The sequence below is a fragment of the Aquila chrysaetos genome, chromosome 15 (assembly GCF_900496995.4).
Source record: "Aquila chrysaetos chrysaetos chromosome 15, bAquChr1.4, whole genome shotgun sequence".
In the NCBI taxonomy this organism is placed as follows: Eukaryota; Metazoa; Chordata; class Aves; order Accipitriformes; family Accipitridae; genus Aquila; species Aquila chrysaetos.
Genome location: NC_044018.1, coordinates 27,868,858 through 27,886,845, shown reverse-complemented (window position 1 = coordinate 27,886,845; position 17,988 = coordinate 27,868,858). Strand labels below are relative to the sequence as shown.

Genomic DNA, 17,988 nt, shown 5'->3' with positions numbered 1-17,988 from the left:
GGGCGGCGGTCTCCTGCAGCCCCGGGGGAGCCCCAGATTAGCCCCAGGGGCCCGGCGCGGCCCCCGGCCCCAAGCGGAGCTCCCGGGCCAGAGCCCCGGCACTTCCCAGTACGTCCCCGGGGCATTCCCGCTGCTCCCCCGCGCGGGGCACGCCGGGATCGCCGCCTCCCCGCCGCTGTGTGCTGGCGCGTGGGCGGAGCGCGCGCTGCCCCGCCTCTTCCTGGCGGAGTCGGACCGGAGCCGTGGCCCGGTGGCCGGTGCTGCCGCCCTCCGCCGGCCGCCGCCATGAACGCAGGTGGGTCGGTGGGGGCGGGCCGGGACGCCCTGCCCCCCCGCCCCCTGCCTGTCACCCTGGACATGCACCCGCGTGGGCGTCCCAGCCCCTGCCCGACGGGCCAGTCTGGCAGCGTCCCCTCCTCTGCCCCCCATGGCTGGTGCGGGGGCTCGTCCCCTGCCCCACCGCAGAGGGGCGCGGCGCCCCCCTGCTGTGCCAGGCCCTTTACGCCCCCGCTCCCCCAGCACCTGCTCTGGGGCGATGTGACCCCCATCTTGCTGGCAGAATGTAGCGGGCCTGGCCCCCTGTTCCCCCTTCTCCAGGGTTTTTGGGGTGTGGTGGCCCAGCCACCCCCGTGCCCTCCCTGAAGTGCTCCCATGGAGAGGGGGTGTCTCCTGCGTGTCACTGCAGGGAGCAAAGGCACAGCCTGGGGGTACCGGGGGGGGCGAGGCAGGGCAGGACGCTGGGGTCCCTTTTCCAGAGGAGGTCTCTGGATGTCTCGGTGCTGCCCCCCCCCCCCACCCCCAGCTGTAGGGCCCTGCGTGGGTGCTACCCCTTCCCCAAAGCTTGGCTTGAGTCTCTCTGTCGTGTAGAGACCTGTAGGGCTGCACCGGGGCACCAAATGTGGGTGCCGCAGCCCACCGGCCATGGGCCTGGCGCAGAGATGTTTGCAGGGATAAGCAGGTGAGATGTGCACCCCACCACCACCCCTGCCCCCGCTGATTCTGGTGTCCCCGGCCTCCCTGCCACTGGGGATCAGGGCCAGCAGCAGCTGTTTGCCTTTTAGCTGCAGTTCCTCGATGGTGCTTCATAGATCACTGTTGTCTTCTCCTGCCCCAGACACCAGGATTAACAAGACGGGGGGGGGCGGCTGGTGCGGAAGGAGGGCTGACAAGGGGGAGGAGGGGACAACTGCTGCCCCCAGTCCTGCTCTACTTCCCTGTGCACCTTCAGACCCCCCTGGTCCCATCCTGTTGCCCCTGGGCACCCCCGAGGACTCCTGCTGCTGCCTTATGGCTCTGAGCACCCCTGGGCCCCCCAGTGCTTCTCCAGTGCCCTGGCACCCCCAGTCCTGCTGAGTCCTGCTGTCCCATTTGCTTTCTCCCTCTCTCCTGGTGTGACTCCCTCGTCAGTGCCCACTGCAGGTGTTTGTGTGACGGGGGGGCACAATGAGCAGCAGTGATGACTGCACTAGAACAGACCGACCCACGTGCCCGTTGGCTGGGCCTGTGCCTGTGGGCTGGGAGCGCAAGGTGGAGGAGGGCTCTGTGTGCTACATCAGGTAGGAGCAGCCCCTGATCCCCCCACAGCCCCCTCCCCGGCCCCCACTCACCCCACGTGCCCCCCCAGCCCCAGTGGCACCACGCTGACCTCGCTGGAGCAGACTTGCGCCTATCTCCTGGCTGACGGGACCTGCAAGTGTGGCCTTGAGTGTCCACTCAACACGCACAAGGTGCGGGGCAGGGGGCTGTCAGGTGTGAAACAGGGAGGGGCAGCTGGGGAGGGGCTGCACTGGGGGCACTCCCCGGACACAGGGAGCTGCAAGAGATGGCCCTGGCTGCAGGAGTGGGGGATGCGGCTGCCCTGTGCTGGATGGGTCTGGGGGTCCCTGTGGGGTGGCTGGTTGCCACTTTCAGCCTGGCCTGTCCCTGCAGGTGTTTAACTTCGACCCGGGGGCAGCGGTGCCCGGGTGGAGGGCCCCTGGGGCCCAGGGCCAGCAGGACATGACCAAACTCTGCAATCACTGCCGGAAAACAGCAGCCATGGCCACACTGTACCACAGCATGGAGGGCGCCCTGCGCCTCTGCCGCCCAGGCACAGGTACCAGGGTCCCCTGTCCATGCTAGTCCCTGGCCTGTCCTCCCCCAGGTTCCCACTGGTGTACCCACCTTGTCCATGTTACCCCATACGTCTCCTGGTCATGCCTGTCCAGTCCCAGAGCCCTCCTGTTTCCCTTGTATGTCCCAGGTTCTTGGCATGCTCCCCAGTCCTCTCGGTGCCCTCCTAGTTTTTCCATGTTTCCTAGGCCTCCCCTGTCTTCTCTGTCACATCCTGCCCCCCTGATCTTTCCTGTCCCCTGCCTACCTGATCCACCCCAGTTTAGGGATAGAGGTGCCCAGGCCCCGCTGGTACCTGCTTGACACCCGTTTCCCCATGGTTCCCCACAGGTCCTGGCCTGAGCCCACTGCTCTCAGCAGAGGGGCATCTGGCTATGGCCCCCAGCACTGGTGTCCCCCCACCCAGCACTTTCAGCAGCTTCCCCAGGGTCCCCCTGGGTGTGAAGATCCCAGAGGCCACATCTGCCCCCACGGGAACCTGGCTCATCACCCCACCCTTTCTGCAACCCCGTGACATCATCCCTCAGGCCAACGGCAGCCCCAGGAGCCGCCCACCTGCCAGCCCCTGCTTTGGCCTCTGCTTGCCCCTGCCAGATGTGGTGACTCCCCCTAGATCCCCTGTGGTGCCCCTCGCTGAGGGGACCCGGAGCCAGTGCCCCCCAGGCAGGACTAGCAGCTGGGCCGTCCTGTCACAGGGGGCAACTGGAGAAAGCCCAGAGCTGGGGGGGCCAGGGCTGTGCCTGCCGGCCACCATCAGTGCCCCCCAGGCAGGCAAGGTCGATTCACCTGTCAGTGATGCCTTAACCAGCCCAAGCAGCAATAACCCACCAGTGCCCTTAAATGCTGTCCCTGAGGGCAGGGGCGTTTTGGGGCTGCTGCCAGCAAGCATCCCCTTCCCCGCCAGCAGCCTGCTGAGCTTGGCTGCCAAGGCCCAGCCGGGCAACGCCAACCCCGTGCCCGCTCCAAGCACTTTACCCCCCTGCCTGGTCCCTGACAGCACGCTCTCTCGTGAGCGAGCGGGCCCTGGGCAGGGGGGCCCGGTGGCCCCAGCGCCCCAACGCCCAGGACCTGGCAGCTTACAGGGTGCCCCCAGACGCCAAGGGAACGCACCCCCCAGTGACCGGGCAGCCTCTTGCAGCCCTATTGAGGCTGCTGGGTACCCAGGGCTGCGCCAGCAGGGGAGACCTGGGGGACCCCACCCTCCCCCTGGGCCCCCTGCCTGCCACCAATGGCTCGCCCTGCCCTGGCACTGGGCTCTTGCCCACCGGCCAGGACTTCAGCAGGTGGCTCCGGGGTCTCTTCGGGCAGCTGGCAGCATCTTCCGAACCCACCTCAGGGACCTCCCCGCGGTCAAAAGCCTCTGGCTGTAATGGCGGCCCAGGTATGTGGGGCACTGCCCATGGGGCTGGGCAGCTGGTGGGGAGCAGGGCTGTGGCAGATGTCCCTCGATCAACTGGGGATGGACGCCGCTCTGGGGTGACTGCAGCAGTGGTGCTTGGGGGGTTCCTGCCCCCAGGGAGCCCCTTGTGGCTCTGGGCCCAGGTGGGAGGCAGTGGGACCCAGTGGGACATGGCCGTGGGTTGGTGCTGTGGGTGGTGGGACCTAGTAGGATGTGATCATGGATCTCAAGGCATGTTGTGGGACCTGGTGGGATGTGGCCATAGCTTCATGCTGGGGGAGGTGGGATGTGGCTGCGGGTCTGGCAGGATGTGGTGGGTTGCGTCTATGGGCCAGCAGCAGACGTGGCCGTGGCAGCCCTGTGCTCTGACCCGTCCCCTGCAGGTGCTGCAGCTTCTCCAGGTGTCCTCAAAGGTGCTGTTACCTCAGGGGCTGGCAGTAATGGGGATGGGGGTGCTGGGGGGGCGCTGGGCTGCCTGCTGCCCCCTGCAACTAAGCCTGTAGCCTTTGTGGTGCAGGAGCAGGCACTGGCACTGGGGGGCTTCCTGCCACCAGGCCTCCTGGGCACGCTGCCCTTCTCAGTAGCCCTGGGCCAGCACCCACCAGCCTGTGGGGTGGATCCCGAGGGGCCCAGCCTGCCCTCCCTGCTCTCAGCCTCCCTGCTCCTGCTGCCCTTTGGCATCCCCCTGCCTGCCCTGGACCTGCTGCCCTCATTGGGGACCCTGCTCTCCACCCTGCTGCCCTTGCCCCCTGGGCCAGGGGAGAGGGGCACTGAGGCACCGGTGCGCAGCCCTGAGGGCTGCACAGTGCTGCCCACCTGGCCCCCGCTCTTCTCCACGCTGCCTGCCTCGCTCGCCCTCCACCCCACGCTGCTGGCCGCTGGGCTGGGCCCCCCTCAGCCTGCCCCCACCGCCCCGCTGGTGTTGCCCCAGGGTAGGGAGGAGAGTGATGAAGGGGTTTATTTACCCCTTGTAGGGAGGAGAGTGATGAGGGGGAGTTATTTCCCCCCTCTAGTGGGGAGGGTGATGGTACCTAGGGGATTTGCTCCCACAAATGTGTGGTGTTGGGTGCATATTTGACCCTGGGAAACAGGAAGGAGCGTGTTTGCCCGCAGTGCAGCAGCAGGGGAACATCATTCTCAAGGCACTGGCAGGAGGGCTATTTGTCCTTGGGATGAGGGCAAGGGAGAGTGTTTGCCCCAGGGAACAGAGTGGTGGAAGGTGTTAGCACCCAGTTTGGGGTAGAGGAAAAGTAGCTGCCCTTGGGGAGGAAGGTGGGGGTATTTATGTGCCCCCAGGAGAGCAGAATCTTTGTGCTGGGGAGGAGGGTGCAGGAGGGTGCTTGCCCCCAGGGCATAGGAGGAGGATGAGGAGGATAGGTTGGTTTTGCCCTGGTGGCGAGGCCTGGGGGTGTCTATGCCCCATGTCTTGAGGGTGCCCCCAACTTGCCCCTCTTGCCAGCAGTTCAGCCTTGTGAGCCCCTTTGTGGCACCTACCTCGATTGATACCCCCTCCATGACTACTGAGGCCCCGTGTGGGGAGGGCTGGGCCCCTGACAACCCCGTGGACGCCCCAGAGCACCTCAACCTGCTGGGGCCCCATCTGGGCAGCTCCCTGCTGGGTGCCATGCTGCTGGATGAGTGGGGCCAGGGGACTGGGCACCTTGGAGGCATTGGTGGAGGTACTGCTTGGACAAGGGGTGCTGGGTGCCCAGGGAAGCACCGGGGGCATGCTGCATGCCAGGGGGCAGGGGGTGCTCCTGGGTAACATCCTGCCTCTCCCTCAACCCCCCCAGGCAACCTACTGGTGCCAAGCCCCCTGCTCCAGAATCAACCACTGCTGCTCCCCACACTGCCTGTCCTGGGAGTGTTGTTGGGCACTGCCAGCCCCATGTCCAGCCTGCTCCAGAGTCTGCAGGTGGGTTGTTGAGGCAGGGGCATGAGGGGCCCTGGGATTTTGGGGGGGGAAGTGGGGGTGGTGGGGCCAGGAGGTGTTGAGCAGTAGTTTGTGAGGGGCATGGGGGAACATGGGAAAGGACGGAGGGAGGCCTAGGACTGTCAGAGGGGGTGATGGATGGAATTGGAGACCATGTGGAGTCTGGGGGTGTTAGGAGGATGGGGGGCTTTTGGAGGCTTGGGGGTGTTGGTATGATGTGGGGGTCCTGGGGGTGATGGGGAGACACAAAGGGAATAGGTGAACACAGGAGTGCGGGGAGGATAGAGGGACTCACAGGGATGGGCTGGGCAGGAAGAAGGGTATGGGGGTTGTATGGGACAAGGAGGGATGTGGGGGACACATGGGGGTGTTTGCTGACTCTCCCTGCCCCCCAACAGCTGGGCCCCAGCTTTGGCTCCTCTGAGAAGTCGGCGACACCATTGGGTCCCAGTGCTGGAGGCTCCCCCAGCCCCCCTGCACCTCCCAGCCTCCCCGAGGGCACCCCGAGGGCACCCCAAGTGCCTTAGAGCCCCCTGTGCCCTGTCGGCTGAGCCGGGCAGCTCCAGACCCAGTGGGAGTGCCCAAGGGTGCCCCACCTCACAGCCTCCCCTCAAGCGGGGCTGCCGGCGGGCCGAGGGGCTCAACAGGGAGACACCATCCCTTTGTGGCCCCCCCCCCCCCAGCACCAAGAGCCCCCGGCATGGGGCTGGCCGGGGGGCCTCGGGCGTTCAGTAGCAGGTGGGTGACAGGGGTGAGAAGGGGCTTCTCCCCGCAGGCCCCCCTGCCCCCCGCCCCTCCCTGGTGCTGCAGCAGGGACTTGCTGGCTGCTGAGCAGCAGCTCAGAGTGGAGGAGATCAAGGTACTAGGACCTACTGGGACCTATTGAGGGATACTGGATCCTGCTGGGGGGATACTGGGAGCCCTTGGGTTGGATGTAAGAACCCACTGGGTGCCAGTGGGGATATACTGGGAGACACTGGGTACAACATTTGGTTGCTGTTGTGGGTATACTGCGGGCCATTGCATACAACTGGGAGGTATTGGGGGGGGACTGGGAGTGTGTGCTGGGGTGGGACATATTGTGGGGGAGCAATAGAGAGATACTGGAGACACTGGGGGGCCCTGGGGAGGGCAACTGGGAGGGCACTAGGAGTAGGTGCTAGGGTGAAGCCAGGACTGTGGGAGCCGTAGGGAGGTATTGGGTGTACTGGGAGACACTGGAGTGCTGGGGACCCCCATGCTGACCCCCTCCTCATGCAGAGGAACTCCCTGCATCTGCACTTATCCTGGCGGGGCTGAGGGAGGAAGGCCAGGTGAGCGTGGGGTACATGGGGAGCCCTGCCACATCCCCCCACCCTGCCTGACCTCCTGGTCCTTGCAGCACCCCCCAGCCCAGCACCTGCCTGGAGACACTGCAATGGAGGGGGCTTAGTGCCAAGCCAGGGGCCGGCTCCACCGTAAGTGGGGACAGACATGTGATGGGGGGAGCGGAATGGAGGAGGGGGACAAGAGGGGAAGGGAGACTGGGGGAGGGATGGGGGAGACACAGGTCTCTGCTCCCACCTCCCCCATAATCTGCTCCCCCAGGTGGACCTGGCTGTGGCTTGGCACTCGTTGCCTGGATGCCCTGTCAAGAACCACTGGAGGAAGCTGCTGACGTGACAGTGCCAGGGTGGGGGCACCCCCTGATATTGAAAAGCCGGTCGAAGAAACTCTAAGACTAGTTTTGGAGTTTTAGAAAGCCGGCATTCTTTATCGCAGCGCTGGATGCATGGGGGATAGTTCCACCTAGCGTGCATACCACAGCTTTAGCACAAACAGGTTATATAGAATAACTAATTGCATATTAATCAGATTAGTATACATATACATAAAAATGATTATAACTGATGATCATAGTACTGCCTACATCTGATCATGCGCAATGAAGGATCCATTTGAGTCGAAGGGCTGCTTTTATGACCACCGACCCATTTGAAGTTCTTGTTGGCTGTCCTTGAAGTCTTTGTTCTTGTCCTTGTTCTTTGATCTTGAAGCTTAACGCAGTTTCAATCACATGTGGTCAGTTTCAACATTGTTCTCATCTAGTGTACAGGAATATCTAGTCGTAAGAGCAAAGAACGGCAAAACTTATGAATAATTACTAGTTATTCACTTGACTACACTTTTGTAATTATCTCCCTGGCTACCCTTTGTCTGTTGTTTCAACCTTAATGTTAATATATGATCATTTACCAAATCTCACTTTTACAGTCACCTAGCAGCAAACCAGTTTCCACGGCTGGTACAAAATATTAAAACCATAAAAATTTGAACAAACGACATGAAATGTATGGACATATGCTATCAGTTCCCCCCTTTCTGTTTGAGGCTACTAATTCTTTTAGTAGTCTCACCTGAATACAGATCGTGTCACAGCTCTTTTAAGACAGCTAAAAGTGACACAGATTATAATAATGATGATAACAATCACAATTACATTTTGCAAAAGCCCAGCTAACCATCCAGTCAGAGAAAATCCAAAGTTTTGAAATATTTTGTTTAGCCAAAAACTTTTGTACGTTTGATCTCAATTCTCTACTACTTTGAGCTACATGTCTTATTCTGTCTATCTGATGGTTTAAATCATCTGTCACATTTGGTATGTGGATACAACACGAATCATTTGAAAATCCAATGTACCCCCATACTCCCATGTTCTTTTAGTAGCAGTAAGTCTAAAGCTATACGATTTTGCATTGCCCTTTTACTAGTAGCCTGTACTTGTGCATTGAGTTCATTTAGCCCACTTTGAGTAGCATTAGCTAATGTTTCTACTTGGAGTGAAAGATTGTGGAGAGTAATTTTATTTTGAAGAGTTGTTAAGTGTGGTAAGAATATAGATTCCAATACCCATCATGTTTTGGTTCCAGTACTTGGTGTTTGTCAGGAATCATCTTCTCGTTTTACCTGATTCCACCATCGAGGCCGCAAGGGGGATTTCTTCCAGAGAGGGCATAAAGTTAATAAGCCTAAAGTCCATTGTTTACTCTTGTCTTTCGTGGGAAGGTGGGTGGACCACATACCATCACTACTCACCCAGACAGTTAATCCTAAACTTTCCACCTGTCCTTTAATACAGTCAATTCCAGGTCAAATTTTCCTTCCATTATTAAGAGGGGACCAAGTATCATTTAAAACATTACTATAATTTCTACAAGCACATCCCCGTCTTAGAGCTTTAGCTACTGGATAAAGTCTTTGAACTTCTGGGTCAGAGGAATTACAAGTATAAACTTCCGTACAGTTCCATTTAGGATGTGTGATTTTTCTCTGTTTGTGTAGTCTGATCTAAATTTCCATAGATAGTTCTGGCTCTGGGTGGATCTAACAAGGGCCCTGTAACTCCAGTAAATTCCAAACACCATTCTGTATTTTGAATATGATCCCAAGTTCCTCTCTGCACTTGTCTCCATGGTTTTGGCAATTGGCAGCCCCAAGGGGTGTTTGTACAAGTTTCTCCTGAAGGATGATAAATTAATTCTTTTGCCCATGAGGTGGATGGCTTGGTAATGTTACAGTTCAAAATGCTGTAATTCCTTCTTTCAGAGTTTAAAGAATAATTGCCATCCAAATCCGTCCAATTTAATCTGCTAAACTGATTGTCATTGTCCCACATCTTTCCCAAGTTTTGGTTAGATTCAATGTCAATATTCCCCATGGAATTGGATTTTCAGCTGACTTTGGAATCGGAAGGCAGGCTGTTATTGAGGTTAAATTTTATACCTTCGCAAAACGTTGAATCAATTGTAAAACTAGATTATCTTTTATCAAAATCACAGGGACGACTAGTATCAGGATTAGTAGCTCAAACAATAATTGCTTCATTTTGTTTATCTTATACTACAGATTCTTTTATCGTGTCAATCCGTGATTTTACCTTTGTAATTTTACATTTACTGTTATTTATCTTATGTTTAGAACAACTTAAAAGGAAATATTTAAAACCTATAACACACAAAAGAATTACTGTCCCTGACAATATCCCTAATAACAACCCCAATATTATAAGCTTTACACAATTGTTCTCCCAAGTACATAGCATGGAACTTATTTATAGATTTTCAATTTCAAAGGACCGATTTCTTTAGACTTCCAATTCCCTGTTGGTGCTTTCTTTATTCTTGAATAGTGAAGCCAAGGTCCCCAGACCTTTACTGCTGTATATGTTGTTAAAATGACTTGATACGGTCCTTTCCACTTCTCAGCTAGTGGTTCTGAAATTCACGATTTTACATATACCCAGTCTCCTGGTTGGAAGGGATGCGCTGCTGTGTCCAATTCTAAGGGTCCAGCTGTGGAGACATACTGACGAAGTTCTCGTAAAGAGCTTCCTAAAGAAATCATAACACCCTTTAAAGACATATCTCCAAAAGCGCTCAAGGTATTTGGAACATAGGACCCTTGATATGATCTTCCATATAACATTTCATAAGGACTTAAATTTCCTTTCCCTTTTGGCTGTACTCTGATTCTTAATAGAGCCATGGGTAATGCTTTAACCCATGTAAGTGAGGTTTCCTGACAAATTTTACTCAGCTGTTGCTTGAGAGGGTGTGATGGAAAAGGACTTAACTGCAAGGTTCAAGCAAGCGACTTGAACTTCACTCACAGACTTAACTGCAAGGTTCAAGCAAACAACTTATTCGAACTTCACTTACAGACTTAACACGCCACTATTGCAGGTTTTACAGATACAATGGAGGAATGCACTATTGCAATTTTTAAGGCAAGAGTAGTACATTATTACAACCACAAGCAATTCACAGACAACCACAAACGCATTTACAAACTTAAAGCATAAACAATATTCACTTACCCCTCCAGTTAAGGGGTCTCAATCCCAGGGAAGTTACCTTGACCGGTGTCCCGATCAAGGCAGGGGAAGGGTTTCCTTCGCAAGCCAACTGTATAGTTAGAGAAGTGACTCCCCCTGTTTCCAACCTGAATCTTAGAGTTGTTATCCCCTGATTTGTGGAATGGTGTGTACGACTATGTCTGAGTGGATTATGATATATGCCTAACTGGATTATGTATATCTGAGTGGAGTTTCCCCTTATCTTTACTTCATTGGTCTGTGATTGTTTGAATACACAAGGTTGCCTTTTGAAACTGAAGCTGAAACCCTCCAGGTTTGGGGTTTTTTTTAACCTTGCTTCCTCAGCAACTGAATAGTGGTTGGATTGAGACTCAGGGCATACTATTTGTTAAGGGATTTCAAGGCTCAGTTCAGGTTTTGGTTCTTTGAATAGTGCAGCCACTGCCCTGTTTACTTTAGGGTTTATCAGACAACCCAGGGCTAAGCTGTCTACACAGCTCCCTGTGAGTCGTCTCTGCAGAGAGACAGGGCCTCAAGGCAACCCAAGGCTGGGTCACTTTTGTAACCCCCCATGAGTCGCCTGTGTGCACTAGACATGGTGAAACTCGTTTGTGAACTATGAGCTGGCCAATCCACACAGAGGGTAGTTCATTCTGTCTACTTTCCCACTTGTTTGTGGTCTATATGGGGTGTGATAGTCCCAATCTATAAACAATACTTTGCTCAACTGTCTTGCAATCTTTGCTATAAAATGAGGGCCATTGTCAGATTACATTCCTACAGGGACCCCAAATCTTGGTATTATCTCTTTGAGCAAGACTTTAACTACTTCTCTTGCTTTGTTGGTGCGACAAGGGAAAGCCTCAGGCCACCCAGTGAAAGTATCAACTAGAACTAGGATATATCGATATTCTTCTTTTCAGGGCAATTCTGTAAAATCAATTTGCCAATATTCTCCTGGAGAATTTCCTTGTTTCGTAATTCCAAAAGTAATCTTATTACTGGTTTTGGGATTATTGCATATACAAATTTCACATCCAGTTGTAATTGTTCGAATAATCTTTGTCATATCTCTACTCAAAATACACTTTTGTAAATGCTTAACAAGGTTTTCTGTTCCCCAATGTACTTTGTTATGTTCAGCCTGGGCAATTTCTCTCATTATTGCGGGTGGGACTATTATTTGACCTGTTGGTGTTATAGCCCATCCTGTTTCATTTTTATTAGCCTGCAATTTAATAATTAATTCTTCATCTTTTTCATTATAATTTGGAGCATCTTTAGGTAAATTTACACTTTTATCTGGAGCTAGTGCTAGGATGCCTTTTTCTGCAGCCTCTTTAGCAGCTCTTTCAGCCAATTGGTTACCTGTTTCAGGGACAGTCCTACCTGACTGATGTGCTTTACAGTGCATTATTGTGACTGCTGTTGGCTTTTGAATGGCTTCTAACAATTTCAGTATTTGTTCTGCATGCTGAATGGTGGTTCCTTGTGCAGATAACAGTCCTCTTTCTTTCCATATTGCTCCATGTGCATGTACTACTCCAAAACCATACTTTGAGCCTGTCCAAAGGTTGACTCGCTTTCCTTGACTTAGTTCCAGTGCTCAGGTAAGAGCTATCAATTCAGCCTTTTGGGCAGATATATTCGAAGACAAAGCTCGTGATTCAGTTACCATCTCAGTAGTGGTTACCGCATATCCTCATAAACATTTTCCTTCACGGATGAAACTGCTTCCGTTGGTATATAGTTCCCAATCTGTTTCTTCCAGTGGTGCATCTCGGAGATCCGGTCAGCTGGAGTAGACTCCTTCAATTATCTGCAGGCAGTCATGTTCCAGTTCTCCTTCAACTTGATCAGTTGTTAAAAACACAGCAGGGTTAACAGTAGTAGTAGTTTTTAAGTAAACATCATCTTGCTCCAGCAACACCACTTGGTATTTCAGCATTCTACTAGGGGATAATCAATGCACCCCTTTCTGTTCGAGCACAGTGATTACCATGTGGGGAACATACACTGTAATTCTTTGTCCTAGGGTGAATTTACGAGCTTCTTGGATCAATAGCACAGTTGCAGCGATGGCTCTCAGACAACCAGGCCATCCCAGACTCACATTGTCTAATTGCTTCAAGAAGTAGGCCACAGCTCGCCAACTTGGTCCCAGATATTGGGCCAGGACACCCAGAGCTATACGTTTTCTTTCATGAGTAAAAAGTTCAAATGTCTTTGTGAGATCTGGCAGGCCTAGGGCTGGTGCCTCCATTAAAGCCTGTTTTAGTTCTTTGAAAGCAGCTTTCCCGGCATCAGCCCAATCTATAAATCCATTGTTTGAGGTTTTGAGCTGCTCGTATAAAGGTCGGACCAGCAAGTCATAATTTGTAATCCATGGGCGACACCACCTAACCATTCCCAGAAATGCTCGCAATTCTTTTAGAGTCTTAGCTTCAGGGAGACGACAAATTGCCTCCTTTCTCTCAGTTCCTAATTGTCTCTGTCCTTTCAGGATTTCAAAACCCAAATAAGTTACTTCTCTCTGGGTTATTTGGCCTTTTTCTTTTGACACTCAATATCCACTGATTCCCCAAAAGTTCAAAAGGCTAATAGTTAACTTTGTGCATTGTTCTTCTGTCTCAGCTGCAATTAATAAATCATCCACATATTCCAACAAGATTCCTTCATTATTTTCTTTCTCCCAAATCTCTAATTCTTGTGCCAATTGATTTTCCAAAAATGGTAGGGCTGTTCTTAAAGCCTTGAGGCAAGACTGTCCATGTATATTGTGTTTTTCTCCCAGTCTCAGGATTTTCCCATTCAAAAGCAAAAAGCTCTTGACTATTGGGATCCAAGGGAATACAGAAAAAGGCATCTTTTCAGTCTAACACTGTGAACCATTCTTGTTTCTCTGTTAGGGTTGTTAACAAAGTATAAGGATTTGCTACTACCAGATGAATATCTTGTACTATTTAATTTATTGCTCTGAGGTCTTGAACTAGCCTGTAATCTTTTCCATTAGCCTTTTTAACAGGCAAGATTGGGGTGTTATATTTGGATTCACATTCTATTAACAATTTGTACTTTAGAAATTTTTGTATTATCGGTACTAACCCTTTCCGACTTTCCAGTTTTAGGGGGTATTGTTTAATTCTTGCCGGACTTGATCCTGGCTTTAAATCAATTCTCACAGACTCTGCTCTTTTGGATTTACCAGGAACTTCCCCAGCCGAGATGATTGGAATTACAGTATTATTTACTTCGACTGGTATGATCCGCTGCTTTTGGTGACTGTCCTGTAACAGCAAAGCCACTGCTTCGATATGTTTAGTTTCTGGAATTAGAATTTTAATCTCACCATTTTTAAATTTAATTTCTGCTTCCAATTTCTCAAGTAGGTCTCTCCCTAACACGGGTTTAGGAGAATTTGGCAAAGACAGAAACTGATGAGTGACTGTCATGGTTTAACCCCAGCCAGCAACTAAGCACCATGCAGCCGCTCACTCACTCCCCCACCACCCAGTGGGATGGGGGAGAAAATCGGGAAAAAGAAGCAAAACCTGCGGGTTGAGATAAGAACGGTTTAATAGAACAGAAAAGAAGAAACTAATAATGATAATGATAACACTAATAAAATGACAACAGCAATAATGAAAGGATTGGAATGTACAAATGATGCGCAGTGCAATTGCTCACCACCCACCGACCGACACCCAGCTAGTCCCCAGAGCGGCAATTCCCTGCCCCCACTTCCCACTTCCTATACTAAATGGGACGTCCCATGGTATGGAATACCCCGTTGGCCACTTTGGGTCAGGTGCCCTGGCTGTGTCCTGTGCCAACTTCTTGTGCCCCTCCAGCTTTCTCGCTGGCTGGGCATGAGAAGCTGAAAAATCCTTGACTTTAGACTAAACACTACTTAGCAACAACTGAAAACATCAGTGTTATCAACATTCTTCACATACCAAACTCAAAACATAGCACCGTACCAGCTACTAGGAAGACAGTTAACTCTATCCCAGCTGAAACCAGGACAGTGACCCATTGCTTTCCTAATTTCATTGTCAAAGGTTTAAAGAAGGGTCTAGTCTCTTGTTCACCTGTTGCACCAACAACACTAATTTCTTCAGAACTTAACTCCCCCTCTAAGGTGTTTAAAACTGAAAAAGTGGCTCCAGTGTCAACTAAAAATTCAATTTTCTGTTCTCCCAGGTTAGCTGTAACCAGAGGTTCTGCTGGGAGACTCGCCTCCGGTCCCCGTCAGATACTCTCACTCAACTTTCCCAAGAAAGGGGGAACTTGCTGAGATTGTGTGGTTGAAATTGGGATCACTTGTGACCTTGTAGGTCTCAGGGGACGTTCCCCTTTCCAGTGTCCTTCTTGTTTACAGTATGCACACTGATTCGGTCGTAGGGGCTGGTTGAATCCCACTGGTGACCCTAATCCAGTTCCTCTCCCTCGTCCCATTCCTCAGCCATGTCCCCTTCCTTGAGGAATAACTCCTCTGCCTCGTCCCATGCCAGCTCCTACTTCCAGAGCAGCTACTAACCTTGCATTTGTTTTGCTCTGTAATTCATCTCTATTTCTGTATGCCACCCAAGCAACTTCTAATAATTTTCCCCAATCTCGAGAATCTGCTCCTTGTAATTTTTGTAATTTCCTTCTGATATCATCAGAGGATTGTCCTATAAATAAAGGAGCCAATTGAGCTTTTCCTTCTTCAGACTCAGGATCCATATTAGTGTATTTCCTAGCAGCATCTTTTAATCTGCTTAGAAATTCAGTGGGAGACTCTTTTCTATCTTGTTTAATTTCATATAATTTAGACATGTTAATCGCCTTAGGCATAGCATTTCTAATTCCGAATAGAACCCATTTTTGATATTGATCTAGCAGTCTTCTCTGAGCCAAATTATTAGGATCCCATTTGGGATCAGTAGATGGAAAATTTTGTTCCACTGTTCCCTGTAATACTCCAGAAGCCGCTTGTGCTTCTACCTGGGTTTTAGCAGCCCTCCGGATCATATCTCTTTCTGCACTATCAAAAAGTACATCCATTATTACTTGTATATCTTTCCAATCAGGATCCTGAGTCTGAATCATTGTTTCAAAAGCGTGGGCTGTTTGATCAGGGTTTTCTTGATAACTCCCAGCTGCTACTTTCTAGTTATTTAAATCCACAATGGAAAAGGGTACTTTAATAGTTGCCACACCCTCAGTCCCAAGCACCTGACAAAGAGGAGCTTGAATAACTTTGCTCTGTTTAGCTCTTGTTCGCCGTGTGATGGGACTATTCATGGGTTCTCTTTCATCACTATTTCTGGGAGCAATTCTAGGTGGGGCCCTTTGAGATCCAATTATCATTTCAGTATCATCCTCTCATTCTTGCTCGTATAACTTTAAACATCTTTGCCCAATACTACATGCAGAACAACACCTTTTGAGCTTATTATCACCTTTTTTGTTCTTCTCTTTTTCCAAAGATAGCACAAAAGGATTGCTGGGTGGCATATTAATTCCACAATCCTTTTGCCACTGAGGATGATTCTTTAAGGTAAAGAACAAATCACAATACATAACTTCATCCCATTTCTGCTCACGTCTCAAAAATAACATAAGTTGTAACAGGGTGTTATAATTTAGTGTCTTATTCACAGGCCACTTTTCCCCTTCATCAAGCTTATACAGAGGCCACCAATGATTACAATATTTAATCAAATCTTCTCTCCGCATGTTCTCCAGGCTGAATAAACCCAACTCTCCCAGCCTTTCCTCACAGGAGAGGTGTTCCAGCCCTCTGATCATTTTTGTGGCCGCACTGTGGACTCACTCCAATAAGTCCATGTCTTTCCTGTGCTGAGGACTCCAGAGCTGGATGCAGTACTCCGGGGGGGGGGCGAGTCTCTCTCAGCAGAGAACTATGTATAGAGACAGAATCACCTCCCTTGAAGTGCTGGCCATGCTACTTTTGATGCAGCATAGGATAGGTTTCGCTTTCTGGGCTAAGAGCACATGTTGCCGACTCATATCCAGCTTTTCATCCACCAGTATCCCGAAGTTCTTCTGAGCAGGGGTGCTCTCAATCCCTTTATCCCTCAGCCTGTATTGATACTGGGAGTTGCCCTGAACCAGGAGCTGGACCTTGCACTGAGATCACCCCACTCACTCCACTGGCTGCACTGGGACCCACTCCAGTGGCTGGCACCGCAAGCCAGGGGTGCCTGCACCCCCTGCTTGACTCCAGTAGCTGGCGCATAGTCCTTTCAGTTCACATACACGCAGGAGAAGGAGTGAGAGTACACAGAGAGATAGTTAAGGAAAGATTTAATAAGAAGGTATGAGAGGACGGACAGGCGTCATCTGTGTCCTGGTACCAGTCAGTTGTCTCTGGAGACTCTGGCGTCATCAGGTGGTCATCTGAAACTTCTTCAACAAGATTGGAGGGGACAAATCCCCTTGTGCCGCCGGTCAGCTCTCCCACATCGCAACCGTCTTCATCCATGTCTCCAGAGATGTAAACATATTGTCCAGCGACTAGAGGGAGCTCTAGTGCAGGGCGCTCATTGAGACCGTCGAAAGGCTCCTAGCTGTGCTGAGCTATGAATGCTCGAAGCACTGCCGGTTGTTTTCTCATAGCCTCCAGGAGGATGGATTCCTTGTTTACTCCCAGGGTAGCCTGGCGCGGCCTGGCAACGATACGGTTGGATCTTTCTCTTTTCTTTCTCTTTTTGCCTTTCTTTGTCGGGTGTTTTCATTTGTCATCTCCCTAAGCTGCACCTGTAACTCCTCACAAGCTTGGCAGTGGCTGCTCACATAATAGGAGCCTTCTTCATCTGCAGCCGCTTGGGCCTGAAGCTCCTCAGCCGCCTTCTGTGAGAAGTCACCTGCTCATCCTGTGCCAGGGAAGCTCTGGCAGGCTCTCCCATTTCTCCAGCCCTCTGCTGAGGAGACGATGTCATGCGCAGTTCCTCGGTGGAGCTTTGGATGGGCAGTGGCACTTGAGTATTGAGCAGGCAATGGCTGGTCTCCAGCCGCCTGGCTCGCTCTTGCAGCTGCTTGGCAATGAGACACAGCTTAGCAGTCTTCTGCTTGATCCTCTCCTGCTCCTCCCGCACTTCAGGAGAGCTTGCCTTCCTCAGAAGACAGTTCTCCTCTTGAAGGACACTGCATCGCCTCTCGAGGTCCTTCAGGGCTCTCTGGAGGCGGGCGTTCTGCTCCTGCAGCCTGCTGTGACTGCTTCCAGGCAGCCAGTCCTCCTGCTGCCCTACAGTCTGAACACCCACCTCTGCCACAGACCGCCTGCTGCGGGTCGTTCCTTGCGGCGGGGAGTCCGAGCAGTGCGGCGTCAAGTCTTGCCCCACAGCCTCAGGCAAAGACTCCATGCTGTTGCCTTCCTCCTGGAGGCGAGTGTCGTTTAAGCTCCGGTGGGTTTTCCGCTGCCCTTCTCCATCACGGGAAGAAGATGCGATGAGGCTCTCCAAAGAGCAGGGCCCGATGGCCCGGTGCCCAGGAGGGTGCAGCGGTGCCAGGCCGTGGCCTTGGCCCTGGCCTCATTGCAGGAAGCCCGCTGCTCGCCATCGAACCGCTCCAAGACGTACTTTAGGAAGAGTCTTCTCTGCAGCAGCAGTTCTTCTTGGAGGCGGAGGATGTGAGCAGCCTCCTCGCTATTGGTCTCCCAGCGCAGCTTGCTGAGGA

At 52.1% G+C, this 17,988-nt stretch overlaps 1 protein-coding gene across 2 annotated transcripts; it reads left to right on the top strand.

Annotated features, from left to right (window-relative positions):
• The first annotated feature begins 483 nt into the window (after positions 1 to 483).
• On the top strand, positions 484 to 16,741 carry MBD6 (methyl-CpG binding domain protein 6). 2 transcript variants are annotated; one of them, XM_041128864.1, is made up of 7 exons: positions 484 to 1,556; positions 1,625 to 1,727; positions 4,974 to 5,190; positions 5,305 to 5,426; positions 5,843 to 6,019; positions 8,828 to 8,833; positions 16,530 to 16,741. In XM_041128864.1, the coding sequence occupies exons 1-5, from the start codon at positions 1,444 to 1,446 to the stop codon at positions 5,969 to 5,971; spliced, it is 684 nt and encodes a 227-aa protein (XP_040984798.1). In that variant the 5' UTR covers positions 484 to 1,443; the 3' UTR covers positions 5,972 to 6,019; positions 8,828 to 8,833; positions 16,530 to 16,741. The 2 variants fall into 2 exon arrangements, with proteins under 2 accessions (XP_040984798.1, XP_040984799.1); XM_041128865.1 differs by lacking the exon at positions 4,974 to 5,190 and having other exon boundaries at positions 16,530 to 16,732.
• Positions 16,742 to 17,988: the final 1,247 nt, after the last annotated feature.